General features: G+C 45.1%; 1 protein-coding gene and 4 non-coding genes across 5 annotated transcripts in view; 1 reads left to right on the forward strand and 4 right to left on the reverse strand.

Annotated features, from left to right (window-relative positions):
* LOC134586033 (uncharacterized) overlaps positions 1–3,686 on the reverse strand; it is a 67,607-nt gene extending 63,921 nt beyond the window's left edge. The window contains exon 1 of the mRNA XM_063441537.1: positions 3,158–3,686. Coding sequence (XP_063297607.1) covers positions 3,158–3,686 — 529 coding nt within the window. The remainder of the gene's footprint in view (positions 1–3,157) is intronic.
* On the reverse strand, positions 2,572–2,643 carry TRNAE-UUC (transfer RNA glutamic acid (anticodon UUC)). The gene has a single exon. It is a non-coding gene; the product is annotated as a tRNA-Glu (tRNA).
* Positions 3,687–9,127: 5,441 nt separating the features above from the next.
* Positions 9,128–9,200, reverse strand: TRNAV-AAC (transfer RNA valine (anticodon AAC)). Its single transcript has one exon. It is a non-coding gene; the product is annotated as a tRNA-Val (tRNA).
* Positions 9,201–9,964: 764 nt separating this feature from the next.
* Positions 9,965–10,037, reverse strand: TRNAV-AAC (transfer RNA valine (anticodon AAC)). The gene has a single exon. It is a non-coding gene; the product is annotated as a tRNA-Val (tRNA).
* An 8,166-nt stretch (positions 10,038–18,203) lies between these two features.
* TRNAY-GUA (transfer RNA tyrosine (anticodon GUA)) lies at positions 18,204–18,290 on the forward strand. Its single transcript is given in 2 exon segments — positions 18,204–18,240; positions 18,255–18,290. It is a non-coding gene; the product is annotated as a tRNA-Tyr (tRNA).
* Positions 18,291–19,475: the final 1,185 nt, after the last annotated feature.

Raw genomic sequence — 19,475 nt, forward strand, 5'->3', positions numbered from 1 at the left:
ACTCAAAATGGACAGTTAAACGCACGAACACTGCTGAGCCGCCGACCTCCCTTCTCCTGCCTTCAGTCCTTTAGCTGAACGCCGGTCCATTCTGTATTTTAATGGGTGGACAGTGTTACCCCAGATAGCTATGCCGTGGAGCCTATTCATATACCGAAAGATTATGTGAACGACTTTGGCTCCATGGTGATTGAACTGTATGTATGTGATCTGAGCGCCATTCGGTAATAATGTGCGCTCAGATCTAAGCTATCTGGGGATAGGTTGAATGTACCTGTTTTATGCAATGGCTGCACAGTTATATATTTTTATGTCTTTTTACTGCCGTGTGGTTAATGGAGTTTTGCCTCTGTCCTTGGAGATAATTGGATTACTTCCCAATTATCTCCAGGATAGAGGGGAGGGATTGTAATGTACTGTGGGAGTGTTTTAACCCTGTATGCTTGTGATTGGTCATTTTACCATTTGTGTCCCAGTATTCCATCTGGTCCTCTAAGGGAGTGTCCACCAGGTGGAAGACCTGCATAAATCCCGGGCAGGTAGCCCCATTAAATCAGACCACTGCTTGACCCTCAACACGGAGCCTTGTCTCATTTTGGGGGGGGGATTTACTGTATGCTGTTTCAGACCGATTGGCAGGAGTGTAAACTGTTCGTATGGTTTTTCCTGTTCACCTGTTTGCAGTATTCGTTTGGTTCCAATTCGGGAGTTTGAAGCATTCGTATGGTTCCGATTCAGGAGTTTGAAGCATTCGTGTGTTTCCAGTTTGGGAGATTGGTGTTCTGCAGTAGCTGCCTGTATCTCTGGAAGGGAATATCTCCTAAACGGCTTTTAACCCCTTTTATGCCTGGGGGTGCTGTAACAGGTTGGGTTAGGAGTAGGGTTAGGGTTAGGAGTAGGGTTGGGGTTAGGAATAGGGTTAGGGTTGGGTTAGGAGTAGGGTTAGGGTTGGGTTAGGATTAGGGTTAGGAGTATGGTTAGGTTAGTAGTATAGTTAGAGTTAGGGTTAGGAATAGGGCTAGGGTATGAGTTGGATTACAAGTAGGGTTAGGATTAGGGCTGGGTTAGGATTAGGGTTAGGAGTAGGAGTAGGTAGGGTTAGGGTTATGGTTAGGGTAGGGTTAGGTTTAGGAGTAGTGTTAAGGTAGGGTTAGGGGTAGGGATAGGTTAGGGGTAGAGGTGCCCTAACCCTACCCTAACTCAACTTCTAACCATAACATAACCCTACTCCTAACCTAACCCTAGTCCTACTTCTAACCCAACCCTATCTTTAACCCTACTCCTAACCCTAACCCTACCCTACTCCTAACCCAACCCTACTCCTAACCTAACCCTAACCTTCCCCTAACCCTACCCCTAACATTACTCCTAACCCTACCTCTAACCTACCCCAATGTCAGGGTTTCTTTGCTGTTTTAAACAGCAACCCTTTCTGTTTCAGTGATTGAGTTTTCAGCTGCAATTACTATGAGCTGCTTCTGCTTGTTGCCACGGTTACTCACCTGTGAGTAGTAATCAACCCTGCTGCTAATCAGTTCTGCCTATTTAAGCAGCTAAGCCCAGAACCTCCTTGCCCTTGCGTGGTTTCCTGTTTCCCAGAAGTCTCCTTGTTCCTGTGTTTCCTGTTTGCTCCTGGTTCCTGACTCCGGCCTTGTTCCTGACTCCGCTGCTCTCCGTGCTCCTGATCCTGGCTTGTCTGACTACCCGCTCTGGTGACTGACCCCTGCTTGATTCCTGGACTTTGCTTTTGTTATTTATTAATTATTTATTAATAAAGGTGTGTTTGCATCTACTTCTGTCTCTGTCTGGTTCCTGGTTCCTGACACCCAACCCCTATCGCTACCCCAACCCCAATCCTACCCATTTTCGGCACTTCTGCAATTCGGTTCGGTTCAGGACTTCCGAAATTCGTCACTTCGACACTTTGCAAATTCAGCAATTCGGCACTTCGGCAATTCAGTTTGGACTTCCGAAATAGGGCACTTCGAAAATTCAGCATTTCGGTTCGGACTTATGAAATTCGGCACTTCGGAAATTCGGGACTTCAGCCATTCGGACATTCGGATGCATCCGAATGTCTGAATTTCGTCCGAATTTCAATTCGGATGGAACCAAATTGCACATGTCTAAAAACCACACCCAGGAGTCTCTGTGTCCGGGAGATAAGTGAGTTTACTTTACTTAAACAAATTATCTTCCAGGCACTGGAGGTACAAGGAATAAAACATAAAACACCCCAAAACATACATAATATTAATAGGGACCAAAGTCTATCCCCGTATAGCCTGGATCTGAGCCCCCAAAGCACTCCCCTCCAGCCGGACAGCCTGACATTGCGTGTGGTTCCCTAATGGAGCCTGGAGTCGCATGCTTCCGTGGGGTGCAGGGGGCGCTAAAATCACCTGTCACACTAATACCTGATTTTTGCGCGGCGGACGCCTGTTTCGCCAACAGGTAGTACAACAATTAATATTTTGTTTCTCAATTTTTTGAGAATTAAAGATTTCACTAACTTATAAATCTGACAAACCAGCATTAGAAGATAATTAAAATGTGTAATAAAAGTTTAACTTCCCATACCGGGAGTCGAACCCGGGCCGCCTGGGTGAAAACCAGGAATCCTAACCGCTAGACCATATGGGAGGCTGTCAAAATGAGTTTTCATTATGTCCAGATACAGAGAATTCTCAATCTGTTACACAGTTATCAGTTTTATTTTTCTTCTAGATCCCCTCTGATTACCTCTATATACCCCATAACCTCCAAATACCAAATCACCTCCATATACCCCATCACCTACACCTCCATATACCCCATTACCTCCATATACCCCATCACCTACACCTCCATATACCCCATCACCTCCAAATACCCCATCACCTACACCTCCAAATACCCCATTACCTCCATATACCCCATCACCTTCATATACCCCATCACCTCCATATACCCCATCACCTCCATATACCCAATCACCTACACCTCCATATACCCAATCACCCCCAAATACCCCATCCCCTCCACCTCCATATACCCCATCACCTCCATATATCCCATCACCTCCATATATCCCATCACCTCCATATATCCTATCACCTCCATATACCCCATCACCTACACCTCCATAATACCCCATCCCCTCCAAATAACCCATTACCTCCATATACCCCATCACCTTCATATACCCCATCACCTCCATATACCCCATCACCTACACCTCCAAATACCCCATCACCTCCAAATACCCCATCACCTCCACCTTCATATACCCCATTACCTCCATATACCCCATCACCTTCATATACCCCATCACCTCCATATACCCAATCACCTACACCTCCATATACCCAATCACCTCCAAATACCCCATCACCTCCACCTCCATATACCCCATCACCTCCATATATCCCATCACCTCCATATATCCTATCACCTCCATATACCCCATCACCTACACCTCCATATACCCCATCACCTTCAAATAACCCATTACCTCCATTTACCCCATCACCTTCATATACCCCATCACCTCCATATACCCCATCACCTACACCTCCAAATACCCCATCACCTCCAAATACCCCATCACCTCCACCTTCATATACCCCATTACCTCCATATACCCCATCACCTCCACCTCCATATACCCCAGAAGAAAACACATAACGGTAAAACAGAGACAACATTCAGAAACAGAAAGAGAACATATAACGGTAAAACAAAGACAGCATCAAAAAACAGAAAAAAAACAAAAAAAAACGGTAAAACAGAGACAACATCCAGAAACAGAAACAAGACAAATAACGGTAACACAGAGACAACATCCAAAAACAGAAAGAAAACATATAACGGTAAAACAGAGACAACATCCAAAAACAGAAAGAAAACATATAACGGTAAAACAAAGACAGCATCCAAAAACAGAAAGAAAACATATAACGGTAAAACAGAGACAACATCCAGAAACAGAAACAAGACAAATGACGGTAACACAGAGACAACATCCAGAAACAGAAAGAAAACATATAACGGTAAAACAGAGACAACATCCAAAAACAGAAAGAGAACATATAACGGTAAAACAGAGACAGCATCCAAAAACAGAAAGAAAACTTATAACGGTAAAACAAAGACAACATCAAAAAACGGAAAGAAAACATATAACGGTAAAACAAAGACAACATCAAAAAACGGAAAGAAAACATATAACGGTAAAACAGAGACATCATTCAGAAACAGAAAGAAAACATGTAACGTTAAAACAGAGACAACATCCAAAAACAGAGAGAAAACATATAACAGTAAAATAGAGACAACATCCAGAAACAGAAAGAAAACATATAACAGTAAAATAGAGACAACATCCAAAAACAGAAAGAGAACATATAACGGTAAAACAAAGACAACATCAAAAAACGGAAAGAAAACATATAACGGTAAAACAGAGACAACATTCAGAAACAGAAAGAAAACATGTAACGTTAAAACAGAGACAACATCCAAAAACAGAGAGAAAAAATATAACAGTAAAATAGAGACAACATCCAGAAACAGAAAGAAAACATATAACAGTAAAATAGAGACAACATCCAAAAACAGAAAGAGAACATATAACGGTAAAACAAAGACAACATCAAAAAACGGAAAGAAAACATATAACAGTAAAACAGAGACAACATTCAGAAACAGAAAGAATTAACGCAGTGGTTGTTACTATCTTTCCCTCCCATTCTATGGTTATAGGTAGAAGAAGCCTGAGTTCTTTCTTGTCATTGAAGGAGGACATACACATTACACCCAAGGCCTGTCCTCCTTGAGGGCTTAGGTGTTGGAGTTTTCCGGCCTGTTTGGACAGTGAAAGCGGGAATGCCCTCTTTTCCCACAATACATACAAAGTCCCTCCCTTCGTCTATATAGTGTCTCTGGTTCAGGTAACCGTGTGGTTCCCAATTGCATGGGTTCTGCGGGAGCGACAGCGGTTGCCTCAGACGAAGGGAATGTTAAAGCCAGACGTTCCGGCACACGTCTAGGTCTATCCCTTGTGTTTTGTCTATTTCGGAGGCGCTCGTCTATATGTGCTAAATAGGTGATTAATTCCTTCAACACATTAGGTAGATCTCTGGTAGCTACCTCGTCTAAAAGCTTATCAGAAAGCCCATTCATGAACACATCTACAAAGGCCTGCTCATTCCATCTAACCTTGGCAGCATGAGTGCGGAATTCTAAGGCATAGTCAACCAGGGAGCGAGATTCTTGTCTCATTCGTAAGAGGGTTTTAGCGGCATTAGTTCGCCTTCCAGGGGGATCGAACGTTCTCCTAAAGGCATTGACAAACTCTGCATAGTTAAAAACTATGGGATTGTCATTCTCCCACAAAGGATTGGCCCAAACTAGTGCTCTATCCACTAACAAGGTTATAATGTAACCAATCTTCGATCTATCAGTAGGATCTAGGATGAAGTTCAAAATTTGGGATCACCCCCATAACGAAGAGGGGATGTAGCGTGGGCAGAAGCCTCCCTTGCAACCATCTCCATATGAGATTCCTGGGGTCTATGACCAGGGATATGTTCCTCCGGCTGGAAATGAGCTAACAAGGTCTAACATGCTACAGCGAACTGGTCCATACGATGGTCCAGTTCCTCAAACCGGTTATTAGGAACCGGCCCATGAGGGTTAGCACCTGCAGGGTCTAGTGTAATGTCACGACAGTGACCCCTTCACGCAGATACTAACCCAGAAAGAGACGTGTACCGGACCTTAGGGTGGCCGGGCTTGACGTCAGAGAATAGTCAAAGGAAAAGCCAAAGGTCAAGGGAGTACAGAAAACGGAATACACAAGAAATAACCAAGCCAAAATTCGGGGAGCCAGAGAGGAGAGTAGTCAGTAAGGAAGCCAAGGGTCAATATACCAGAAAAACAGACACATTTACCAAGAGCACTAGAGGGAACAAACAAGAACCACACTAGGACACTGAGGGAAGGACAGGGGCGCCCTTATATAGTGAGGTGTGTTTAGCTTTAAAGTCACGCCCCCAAAAGGTCCGGGAGCGTGGCCACGTTTGAATTTTTGCGAGAAAATCCTGATGACGTCGGCCCGCATGCGCCGCGTCATAAGAGGGGTTTTGCCGCGAGCAGCTAGCGCCCAACAGGCTGCGCCACCTCCCGGAAGCAGCCAGTGAGACCGCCGCGCTGTGCGGGTCCGGAGGAGAAAGGTAAGGTATTGTCACAGATGCTTTGCACCTAAACGGAAAAGGGTTTGCAGTACTGGGGGACAGGATAGCTATAAAGTTGGAGGAGATATTAAACTAATGGTGGTGGGGGGGGGAGACAAAGAAATCTACAACATTTATATAGGACAGAAAGGAGATGGGCATTAGCTCAGCACAAGGGGGTGGAGATGGGGGCAGGTGTAGGATCAGAACAGGGGAGCTATGTTATAGTAATAAAAATTCACATAAGATACAAGTGACTCATTGTAGTGGAATAGAGGACCTAACTACACTTTTATTCCCTTTGTTCAGCTGTCCGTACCCCCTCGTTCGTTTACCGATCCAACTTTGTGTGTGTGATGGTCACCCCAAGTGAGGAGGGGTATCTACCGCCAGATATGTCCTTACCCCTAGTCTGTGTAGGTCTGCAGTATGTTTTTTCCAGTTGATATCCCAGCAGACCAAGAATCCAATATAGCTGTAGAGCTCTTAAAAGAGCTAGTGGTTATAGCAGTAGAGCGGTCCCTTACAATCACAAGACGAGGCTGCGTGTTGAGGGTTAAGTGAACTGGTTTAATTGTAGCCACACTGGCCTTTTATGCAAGTCCCCATACAAGGGGCACACCCACATAGACCTTGTTGAGGACTGTGATACAAACTAAGAAACCAATAATGACAGAGGTACAAGGTAAGGGACTCCCACATATGGCATACAATCCCTCCCCTCTGCCTGTGAGATAATTGAGTCAATTACTGTATCAACTCAATTATCTTCAGGCGAAAAAGAAAAATTTACAGACATTCTGAAAATACCCCAAAACCACACATGAACCCCATAAAAAGTATATCCCCTGATAGCCCCGATTTGGGTGAGCAACATATTAAAACATCACCTAGATCGGTTCAGGGGTTCGGGATATGTATGGAAGTCTTATTTCTGGCCGACCGCACACGAGGCTCCTGCCCAGAATAGTTCCATAGAATCAGGCTGTGCGGCCAGTCTCTTTTGTGGGCTTCAAATATAACGAAATGTCTCAAATAACTGTTCGTGGGAAAGCTAGACGTGTGCCCCTTGTTCAAGAGTTGGTTTTCACTGAACGCCGCGTGTTCAAATAATTGCTGCCCATTTTGTCTCCCGAACGCAGGCATTGGTACATGGTCGTCAACAGCGTGGAACTATTTTCGGATACGTGACCATGCGTACACTGGGGAAACTAGTACAGCTTCCCATCCAACTTCCCAAACAGTTATGAGAACAGCGTTCCGGAGGCATAAACTACCTCACAGGGGGAGCATCTGCTCCCTAACAGACAGGGGGAGCATTCATTGGGGTTCGTGTGAGAACCCTCGGAAGATGACTGGTCGTTGCCTTGTTTTCTCTGGAACTGTTTTGGGGCATCACTTCGTGGCAAACTGGTCAAAGCTTCATTCGAATGTTATTAAAATGTGTTTTTGGGGTGTTTTAGAAATATTGTATGTTTTCCTGTAACTAAGAGATAATTGCATTATAATTTTCTGATGCAATTATCTCTCAGAAACAGAGAATAGAGAGGAAAACCCTTGTATTTTGATATGGAAACCCCATGCTAGGGGGCAATGCACAAAAGCCGTGTGTGGCCAAAATAAACTCAGTTGACTCTTGGAACTATGTGTTGTCTAGTTGCTGGGGGGAAAGGGCCTTGGATTACTACAGTCTTTTTTTCAGCTTTGAGGAAGGAATAGTGGAGATAGCTATGCTGGGTATTGGAGCTCCGCTACACTCACACCACACTGCACCCCAGACACCACAGAGCACCCCAAACACATACACTGCACCCTTCACACACAGAGTGCACACCTCACACACAGTGCACCCTTTACACACACGCAGTGCACCCTTCACACCCAGTGCATCCCTTACACACACAACATCCCTTACACACACACACATACTACATCCCTTATACACACACCATAGATCCCATACATAACTATGGATCTTCTACGCACACAAACATACATACACTAGAATCCCTATACACACTATGAATCCTCTATATACACACACACACTAAATCTCCTACACACACACTAGATCCCCTGTAAGCAAACAGACACTAATTTCCCTAAACACAAACGTGCACGCTTTTTATTTTAAACAATTTGGACAGTAGCAGATATTCAGATAATAAAACACTTGGTTTGATCCACAACAGTCCGTCCATGATAATCCCAGGGATTCCAGCTCCATCTCCCACTGTTCTCAGGCTGTGTTCCAAGCTTCCATTTTGATCGTGACGTCACTTTCAGAACTTTGTCCGTGACGTCATTTCCAGCGTTGGCGATCTCTCATATTTAGGTTTAGTTCTCATCCCTTGTGTTTCTAACTATGCAGTTAAATCTTCAGCATTGTGTTCCACTTCACAAGTCATAACTTTTCATTTCTCAACCTGTCCTTGGTCACCGAGAGCTGCAGCAATATACTATCACTTTCAGGATTGACTTCTTTATAACAGTAAAAACATGACAAAATAAAATGCTTATATTTATAAAAAAATATATATATGTTAATGCAATTTAAAAAATAAATAAAATATGATAAATGAAAAGTATTGATCAATATATAGTATATTTATATAACCATAACCCATGTGTTACAGCATTGAAGCTATATCTAAAATACTGATCAAAGGATTTTATTAGGTAGATTTATGTTGACGATTATAGGGCCATTAAGACTTCCTATTAATTAGGAAAAATACTAACAAATTGAGCAGAGTCAAATTGCAGGTTTAGTGTTGCTTCCCCAAGATATAAAAGTCAGTAGCCACCGTTGATTAATTGTAATAGGGTGCCGAATAAGAATGCACTGATCATGTGTAACAGAAAAATGAACATTCTCTTAATAATTGCAAAACCAACATAAAAAAATAAACTGTTTCTGCCCGGTCTCGAACCGGGGACCTTTCGCGTGTTAGGCGAACGTGATAACCACTACACTACAGAAACACTGAATACTGAATATATCAGACAGAGACCAGCACTATACACGACACACTGACTGTCCCAGGATATTATACACAGACCTATACTATACAGAGAGCAGCACTATACAGCACTATGTAATGCAACTATGTCTCATGTTGCATTATTGGTATGTAAAAGGAGGATAGTAAAAGGGGCACTACACACAACTATATCTGACTGTGTGTGTGCGTATCTGACTGTGTGTGTGCGTATCTGACTATCTGTGCGTATTCGAACGGGACTTAGACATTTTTCTGTGTGGAATTGACCGACCACACAGCCCAAATCTATGGAACTCTTTTGGGCATGAAAATGTGCTTTTGGTCGGTCAAATGAGACTTTCCCTTAACTTTTTAACCCCTGAACCGATTGCCCTGATTTTTTAGTATGTGTTTATTTCCAGCATGCTGATTATGAAAATGTATGTTTTATGTGAATGGCATGTATATTTTAGAAGCTATTAATATTGTGTAAAAACTGTATTCCACTGCCTGTGATAATTATATTACCCATTGTGTCCAGTAATTATATCACAGGCTGAGGGGAGGATTTTGTGTGGGAGTGTCGGTGTGTATTGTACGGATTGATTGGTTATTCTGTAAAACCCTGTGGGCTGTACTAGGGTATAAAAGTCAGTAGCCACCGTTGATTAATTGTAATAAGGTACCGAATAAGAATGCACTGATCATGTGTAACAGAAAAATGAACATACTCTAATTGCAAAACCAACATAAAAAAATAAAAAATGTTTCTGCCCGGTCTCGAACCGGGGACCTTTCGCGTGTTAGGCGAACGTGATAACCACTACACTACAGAAACACTAAATACTCAAATATATCAGACAGAGATCAGCACTATACAAGACACACTGACTGTCCCAGGATATTATACACAGACCTATACTATACAGAGAGCAGCACTATACAGCACTATATAATGCAACTATGTCTCATGTTGCATTATTGGTATGTAAAAGGAGGATAGTAAAAGGGGCACTACACACAACTATATCCGACTGTGTGTGTGCGTATCTGACTATCTGTGTGTATCTGACTGTATGAGTGTATTTGACTGTGTGTGTATCTGACTGTGTGTGTGTATCTGACTATCTGTGCGTATCTGACTGTATGAGTGTATCTGACTGCGTGTGTGTATCTGACTATCTGTGCGTATCTGACTGTATGAGTGTATCTGACTGTGTGTGTATCTGACTGTGTGTGTGTATCTGACTATCTGTGCGTATCTGACTGTGTGTGTGTATCTGACTATCTGTGCGTATCTGACTGTATGAGTGTATCTGACTGTGTGCATATCTGACTGTGTGTGTATCTGACTGTGTGTGTATCTGACTGTATGAGTGTATCTGACTATCTGTGTGTATCTGACTGTATGAGTGTATCTGACTGTGTGCATATCTGACTGTGTGTGTATCTGACTGTGTGTGCGTATCTGACTATCTGTGTGTATCTGACTGTATGAGTGTATCTGACTGTGTGCATATCTGACTGTGTGTGTATCTGACTGTGTGTGCGTATCTGACTATCTGTGCGTATCTGACTGTATGAGTGTATCTGACTGTGTGCGTATCTGACTGTGTGCGTATCTGACTGTGTGTGCGGATCTGACTGTGTGTGCGTATCTGACTGTGTGCGTATCTGACTGTGTGTGCGTATCTGACTGTATGTGCGTATCTGACTGTGTGTGTATCTGACTGTGTGTGTGTATTTGACTGTGTGCAGTGGCGTATGTACCGCGGTCGCAGGGGTCGCAGCTGCGACCGGGCCCGGCACTCCAGGTGCCGGGTAGCAGCTGCCACACTTTGCGGCCCCGGCCCGTGCGGAAAACCGCCGGGGCCGCATGTCAAGGGGTCCATCGGGTGGCCCATGCTGTCAGGGCCACCCGATGGACATGGATTTGAAGGGGGCCCGGTCTGCGCTGAGCGCTTTAAGTGCTCAACCGGGCCCCCTGTGAGGACACGGCTGGGAGGAAGTGACCGCACGTCACTCCTCCCAGCATACTGAGAGCCCGCACGGGAGGAAACAGAAAGGAGGAGGGAGTCAGAGTGGGAACTCTGACTCCCATCAGGCTGAGCCACCACTGGACCCACACATGGTAGGAAACATTTTGTGTATTTGTGTCTCTGTATGTATGTATGTATGTCTGTGTCTCTGTATGTGTGTATGTTTGTCTGTGTATGTGTGTATGTCTGTGTCTCTGTATGTGTGTATGTATGTCTGTGTCTCTGTATGTGTGTATGTATGTCTGTGTCTGTGTCTCTGTATGTGTGTATGTATGTATGTGTCTTTGTATGTGTGTGTGTCTCTGTATGTGTGTATGTCTGTGTCTCTGTATGTGTGTATGTCTGTGTCTCTGTATGTGTGTATGTATGTCTGTGTCTGTGTATGTGTGTATGTATGTCTGTGTCTGTGTCTCTGTATGTGTGTATGTATGTGTCTGTGTCTCTGTATGTGTGTATGTCTGTCTGTGTATTTGTGTATGTATGTCTGTGTCTCTGTATGTGTGTATGTCTGTGTCTCTGTATGTGTGTATGTATGTCTGTATCTGTGTGTATGTATGTCTGTGTCTCTGTATGTGTGTATGTCTGTGTCTCTGTATGTGTGTATGTATGTCTGTGTCTCTGTATGTGTGTATGTCTGTGTCTCTGTATGTGTGTATGTATGTCTGTGTCTGTGTATGTGTGTATGTATGTCTGTGTCTCTGTGTGTGTGTATGTCTGTGTCTGTGTATCTGTGTGTATGTCTGTGTGTGTGTGTGTGTGTATCCATATGTATGTCTGTGTCTCTGTGTGTGTGTATGTATGTGTGAGTCTGTGTCTCTGTGTGTATGTGTGTCTGTGTCTTTGTCTCTGTATGTGTGTGTGTATCTGTATGTATGTCTGTGTATGTATGTTTGTGTCTGTGTCTCTGTATGTGTGTATGATTGTGTGTCTGTGTCTTTGTGTGTGTGTGTCTGTTTCTGTATGTGTGTATCTGTATGTATGTCTGTGTATGTATGTGTGTCTGTGTCTCTGTATGTGTGTATGTATGTGTGTGTCTGTGTCTCTGTATGTGTCTGTGTGTGTCTCTGTATGAATGTGTCTGCGTGTGTGTCTCTGTATGTATGTGTCTGCATGTGTGTATGTATGTATGTGTCCGTCGGGGGTGTGTGTATGTGTTTGTGTCTGTATGTATGTGTCGGGGGGAGGGGCCCACAGTCAGGGGGGAGAGGTTCACGGTGGGGGGGCCCACGGATCAGTTTTGCACCGGGGCCCCATGGAGTGTGTGTACGCCACTGATTGTGTGTGTCTGACTGTATGTGTGTATCTGACTGTGTGTGCGTATCTGACTGTGTGTGTGTATTTGACTGTGTGTATCTGACTTTATGTGCGTATCTGACTTTATGTGCATATCTGACTGTGTGTATCTGACTTTATGTGCGTATCTGACTGTATGTGCATATTTGACTGTGTATTTGACTGTATGAGTGTATCTGACTGTACACATACATTCAGAGCAGCTCAATACAGGGAGCACTGACTGAATCATTAAAATCCTTATACAGGGAGTGCAGAATTATTAGGCAGATGAGTATTTTGACCACATCATCCTCTTTATGCATGTTGTCTTACTCCAAGCTGTATAGGCTCGAAAGCCTACTACCAATTAAGCATATTAGGTGATGTGCATCTCTGTAATGAGAAGGGGTGTGGTTTAATGACATCAGCACCCTATATCAGGTGTGCATAATTATTAGGCAACTTCCTTTCCTTTGGCAAAATGGGTCAAAAGAAGGACTTAACAGGCTCAGAAAAGTAAAAAATAGTGAGATATCTTGCAGAGGGATGCAGCACTCTTAAAATTGCAAAGCTTCTGAAGCGTGATCATCGAACAATCAAGCGTTTCATTCAAAATAGTCAACAGGGTCGCAAGAAGCGTGTGGAGAAACCAAGGCGCAAAATAACTGCCCAAGTCAAGCGTCCAGCTGCCAAGATGCCACTTACCACCAGTTTGGCCATATTTCAGAGCTGCAACATCACTGGAGTGCCCAAAAGCACAAGGTGTGCAATACTCAGAGACATGGCCAAGGTAAGAAAGGCTGAAAGACGACCACCACTGAACAAGACAGACAAGCTGAAACATCAAGACTGGGCCAAGAAATATCTCAAGACTGATTTTTCTAAGGTTTTATGGACTGATGAAATGAGAGTGAGTCTTGATGGGCCAGATGGATGGGCCCGTGGCTGGATTGGTAAAGGGCAGAGAGCTCCAGTCCGACTCAGACGCCAGCAAGGTGGAGGTGGAGTACTGGTTTGGGCTGGTATCATCAAAGATGAGCTTGTGGGGCCTTTTCGGGTTGAGGATGGAGTCAAGCTCAACTCCCAGTCCTACTGCCAGTTTCTGGAAGACACCTTCTTCAAGCAGTGGTACAGGAAGAAGTCTGCATCCTTCAAAAAAAACATGATTTTCATGCAGGACAATGCTCCATCACACGCGTCCAAGTACTCCACAGCGTGGCTGGCAAGAAAGGGTATAAAAGAAGAAAATCTAATGACATGGCCTCCTTGTTCACCTGATCTGAACCCCATTGAGAACCTGTGGTCCATCATCAAATGTGAGATTTACAAGGAGGGAAAACAGTACACCTCTCTGAACAGTGTCTGGGAGGCTGTGGTTGCTGCTGCACGCAATGTTGATGGTGAACAGATCAAAACACTGACAGAATCCATGGATGGCAGGCTTTTGAGTGTCCTTGCAAAGAAAGGTGGCTATATTGGTCACTGATTTGTTTTTGTTATGTTTTTGAATGTCAGAAATGTATATTTGTGAATGTTGAGATCAGGGGCGGACTGAGAACCCTCAGGGCCCCCGGGCAAAATAAATCAAGGGCCCCCTTACAGGCCCCACCCATACTCCGCAGCAAACGCCACCCATGTCCCGCCTCCATGCACCGCCTCCAGCCACACCCTACACAATCTTTAGACACAAGGAACAAAAGTGCAATAATCCCTTCGAGGCCCCAGTAGAGACTACAATTGAGGGCTAATGGGCCATGGAAGGGGGTCTTTCTAGCAGAGGCTATCTCAGTGTCCTTTAGAGAGTGTGTTAGAAAGAATCCCCTCCAGGCCCTATTAGAGACTACAATGGAGTCTAATAGGCTTGGAAGGGGGTCTTTCTAACAGAGGCCATCTCAGTGTCCCTGCTGGAAACAGTCGCCTCCAGGCTCCAGTAGAGATTACAATTGAGGGCTAATGGGCCATGGAGGGGGGGAGCATTCTAGCAGAGGCTATCTCAGTGTCCTTTAGAGGGTGTGTTAGAAAGAATTTCCTCCAGGTCCCATTAGAGACTACAATGGAGTCTAATGGGGCCTGGAGGGGGGTCTCTCCAACACTCTGGTTCCTATTCACAATATAGCAACACAACATAGCTCGCTGATACCTAGGCCAAGTTGGCTCCTCTTACCTTAATTACTGTTGCTGGCTGGCAGTCTGTGGGCTTGCTGGAAGGCTGTGGGCTTACTGGCTGCGTCTGGCAGGCTGTGGGCTTGCTGGCAGGCTGTGGGCTTGCTGGCTGCGGCTGGCAGGCTGTTGGCTACTGCCGGCAGGCTGTGGGCTTGCTGGCTGCGGCTGGCAGGCTGTTGGCTTGCTGGCTGCGGCTGGCAGGCTGTGGCTTGCTGGTTGGCAGGCTGTGGCTTGCTGGCTGTAAGCCTAACTGGTGGCCTGTGGGCTGGCTGGCCGACCTATGGGCTGGCTGGCCTGTGGGCTGGCTGGCTTGCTGGCTACTGGGGCACTTGTAGATTATTTAAAGAAATAATCCATGCACAATAACCACTACTGCTCTGTGTAGTCGTTATGGTGCCAGGAGGGCCGGGCCCCCCTTTCAGAGTAAGTAGTCAAACCGTTTAAGAACAGTTTGACAACTTACCTGGGGTCTGCTGGGATATGAGGCTGTAGTAGGGTATAGGAGCAGTGGTGCAATGTGTAAGGGGTGCAGTGTGTGTGAAAGGTTCAGTGTGTGTGAGGGGGTGTAGTGGGTGAATGTGTAGGGTGTGTGGGGCAATGTGTGTATGAGGGGGCTGTGTATGTGTGTGGCAATGTTAGTATGGGGGGCTGTGTGTGTATGGGTGGGCAGTGTATGTGTGTGTGTGTGTGTGTGTGTGAGGCAATGTGTGTAAATGTGTATGGTGTGTGTATGGGGGGCAGTGTGTGAATGTGTATGGTGTGTGGGGGCAGTGTGTTTATGGGGCTAGAGTTCACTCTCACCACTGCGACCACCAGGAATCCCTGGTGGTCACAGTGTTGAGAGTGAACTCTAGCCCGTAGCTCCAGGGCTAGAGTTTACTCTCGTAAGAGCCGTAACGTTGCCGTGGTAACCGCGGCAACGATCTGTGCTCGCGCAAGAAGGACCCAGAGGAGCTGAAGACTGAGCTCCCGGGTCCTCTCTTCCTCCCTCCCCTGAAGGCTGCCCGCACGGTGCCTGCGGACAGGGGAGGGGGCAATTGCCCTCCTCTTACTCCCCCCTCACTCTCTTCTTACCCCCCTTCTTACTCTCCCCCTCTTCTTACTCCCCTCTCCCCTTCTTCTTACTCCTCCCTCTTCTTACTCCTCCCTCTTATTACTCCCCCCTCTTATTACTCCCCTCCCCCCTCTTCTTACCCCCTCCCCCCTCTTCTTACTCTTCCCTCCCTCCCCCCTCCCTCTTTCTTCTCATCCCCTCCCTCTTTCTTCTCATCCCCCCTCCCTCTTTCTTCTCATCCCCCCTCCCTCTTTCTTCTCATCCCCCCTCCCTCTTTCTTCTCATCCCCCCTCCCTCTTTCTTCTCATCCCCCTCCATCTTTCTTCTCATCCCCCTCCATCTTTCTTCTCATCCCCCCTCCCTCTTTCTTCTCATCCCCCCTCCCTCTTTCTTCTCATCCCCCCTCCCTCTTTCTTCTCATCCCCCTCCATCTTTCTTCTCATCCCCCTCCCTCTTTCTTCTCATCCCCCTCCCTCTTTCTTCTCATCCCCCCTCCCTCTTTCTTCTCATCCCCCCTTCCCTCTTTCTTCTCATCCCCCCTTCCCTCTTTCTTCTCACCCCCCTCCCTCTTTCTTCTCATCCCCTCCCTCCCTCTTCTCATCCCCTCCCTCTTTCTTCTCATCCCCCTTCCCTCTTTCTTCTCATCCCCCCTCCCTCTTTCTTCTCATCCCCCCTCCCTCTTTCTTCTCACCCCCTCCTCCCTCCCTCTTTCTTCTCACCCCCTCCCTCTTTCTTCTCATCCCCCTCCCTCTTCTTCTCATCCCCCCTCCCTCTTTCTTCTCACCCCCCCTCCCTCTTTCTTCTCATCCCCCCTCCCTCTTTCTTCTCATCCCCCCTCCCTCTTTCTTCTCATCCCCCCTCCCTCTTTCTTCTCACCCCCTCCCTCTTTCTTCTCACCCCCTCCCTCTTTCTTCTCATCCCCCCTCCCTCTTTCTTCTCATCCCCCCTCCCTCTTTCTTCTCATCCCCCCTCCCTCTTTCTTCTCATCCCCCCTCCCTCTTTCTTCTCATCCCCCCTCCCTCTTTCTTCTCATCCCCCCTTCCCTCTTTCTTCTCATCCCCTCCCTCCCTCTTTCTTCTCATCCCCTCCCTCCCTCTTTCTTCTCATCCCCCCCTCCCTCTTTCTTCTCATCCCCCCTCCCTCTTTCTTCTCATCCCCCCTCCCTCTTTCTTCTCATCCCCCCTCCCTCTTTCTTCTCATCCCCCCTCCCTCTTTCTTCTCATCCCCCCCTCCCTCTTTCTTCTCATCCCCCCCTCCCTCTTTCTTCTCATCCCCCCCTCCCTCTTTCTTCTCTCCCCTCCCTCTTTCTTCCAATCCCCCCCTCTTTCTTCCAATCCCCCCCTCCCTCTTTCTTCTCATCCCCCCTCCCTCTTTCTTCTCATCCCCCCCCTCCCTCTTTCTTCTCACCCCCTCCCTCCTTCTTCTCACCCCCTCCCTCCTTCTTCTCACCTCCCCTGCCCGTAGCGTGGCCGAGCTGCTGTGTGGTCCGCGGTCCCGGCCGGAGTGATAGGAAGGTGCTCAGTGTGCACCTTCCTGTCAGTCCGGCCGGGTACAGGAAACAGAAACTCCTGTTCCGCGCGGAACAGGAGTTTCTGTTTCCTGTACCCGGCCGGACTGACAGGAAGGTGCACACTGAGTGTGCACCTTCCTATCACTCCGGCCGGGCACCGCGGACCACACAGCAGCTCGGCCACGCTACGGGCAGGGGAGGTGAGAAGCTGCAGCCGCCAGAGGCTCTTAAGAGAGCGCTCAGGCGGCTGCAGCATTTAAAGGGGCGGCCGGGCCCCCTGATGGCGGGCCCCCCTCCCGGCCGGGCCCTCGGACCATGTCCGAAGTGCCCGACCGGTCAGTCCGCCCCTGGTTGAGATGTTATATTGGTTTCACTGGTAAAAATAAATAATTGAAATGTGTATATATTTGTTTTTTGTTAAGTTTAGAAAACTTTTTAGAAAACTGGGCAGACTAGATGGGCCGAATGGTTCTTATCTGCCGTCACATTCTATGTTTCTATGTTTCTATGTTTCTAAGTTGCCTAATAATTCTGCACAGTAATAGTCACCTGCACACACAGATATCCCCCTAAAATAGCTATAACTAAAAACAAACTAAAAACTACTTCCAAAAAGATTCAGCTTTGATATTAATGAGTTTTTTGGGTTCATTGAGAACATGGTTGTTGTTCAATAATAAAATTAATCCTCAAAAATACAACTTGCCTAATAATTCTGCACTCCCTGTATATTAAAATCATTATAATCCTGATATATCCTTTATAGTATCCTAGGAGGTTATTATAAATGATATATCAGGATTATAATGATTCAGTGTGATATTTCTATGTGTTTTTAGAAATAAATACTCAATTGATTATCACAGTGATAACCACTACACTACAGAAACCTCCATGTTATCATTTGTGTCTGAGGACAGACAGATCTGTATATATCTGTGTATTTCACAACATAAATGTATCCCTTCGATAGCTCAGCTGGTAGAGCGGAGGACTGTAGAGAGAAACTCAGACATCCTTAGGTCGCTGGTTCAATTCCGGCTCGAAGGATTTTTTGATTCACATAATAGAAAGTGTCACAATTTAATTTTGTATTTAATGGGATTATAATCACTCAGTATAATATATAATGGGATTATAATCACTCAGTATAATATATAATGGGATTATAATCACTCAGTATAATATATAATATATAATGGATTATAATCACTCTATAATATATACTGCATTATAATCACTCAGTATAACATATAATAGGATTAAAATCACTCAGTATAATATATAATGGATTCTAATCACTCAGTATGATATTTAATGGGATTATAATCAGTCAGTATAATATATAATGGCTTCTAATCAGTCAGTATAATATATAATGGGATTAAAATCTGACAGTATAATATATAATGTTGAAAAAAATGGAAGAATGAGACAGCGCTTACTTAACTTATAGGCAGCAACCTTAAAAGGAATCCCTCAAACCCTTTAAAATAAGACAATAAAAACAATAAAAAAGGCTGCGCCACAATCAGTAATAAAAAGTCCAGTTAAAAGGCAAAAGTCTTCCATTTGAAAAAGTCTTTTTGACGAAACGCGTTATGGATATCTAATATTGTGTTCTTTTATATATATTAAAGTATTTTTGGTCATTTTATTGTGCCAATTACCTTTTTTATAGACACATAATCTATTTTACCCTGGCTTTTTAGTATTATCTTATTCACCTTTTATTGGTTTTATGTAAAACCTCTGAAATACATCTTTGGAAGTTTCCTGTACCTAAAGAAATCCTTAGGTGGGGATAAATCCACCCACGCTGTCATTACAGAGCAGTTGGTCTGCTCTTGTCTTGTAAGTACATTCTTTTATTCTTTTATCAATATTACCATACAGTGAGCACTATTGGTTGTCTCTTTTTATCCGAGAATTGGACAACAGTGACGGAGAGGAATCCATTTATATCCCACAAGCGGGGATTAAACCGCTGTATGCGCTTCACCCCAGAGCTGGTTATTAGCTCTGGCAAATGTGAGTTTTATATTATTACTCCTTTACGTCTATACTTGAATTTTACATACTGCACCATTGGTTGTCCTTCTCTCTTTTTATCTTTCATATAAAGTGGATCCACTGCAATAGTAGAAGACCTCATCACTAAAGACCATTTGTAAGGATAATATATTTGGACTTTTGCCTTTTAACTGGACTTTTTATTACTGATTGTGGCGCAGC

Source organism: Pelobates fuscus, chromosome 2, assembly GCF_036172605.1.
Source record: "Pelobates fuscus isolate aPelFus1 chromosome 2, aPelFus1.pri, whole genome shotgun sequence".
NCBI classification, from domain to species: domain Eukaryota; kingdom Metazoa; phylum Chordata; class Amphibia; order Anura; family Pelobatidae; genus Pelobates; species Pelobates fuscus.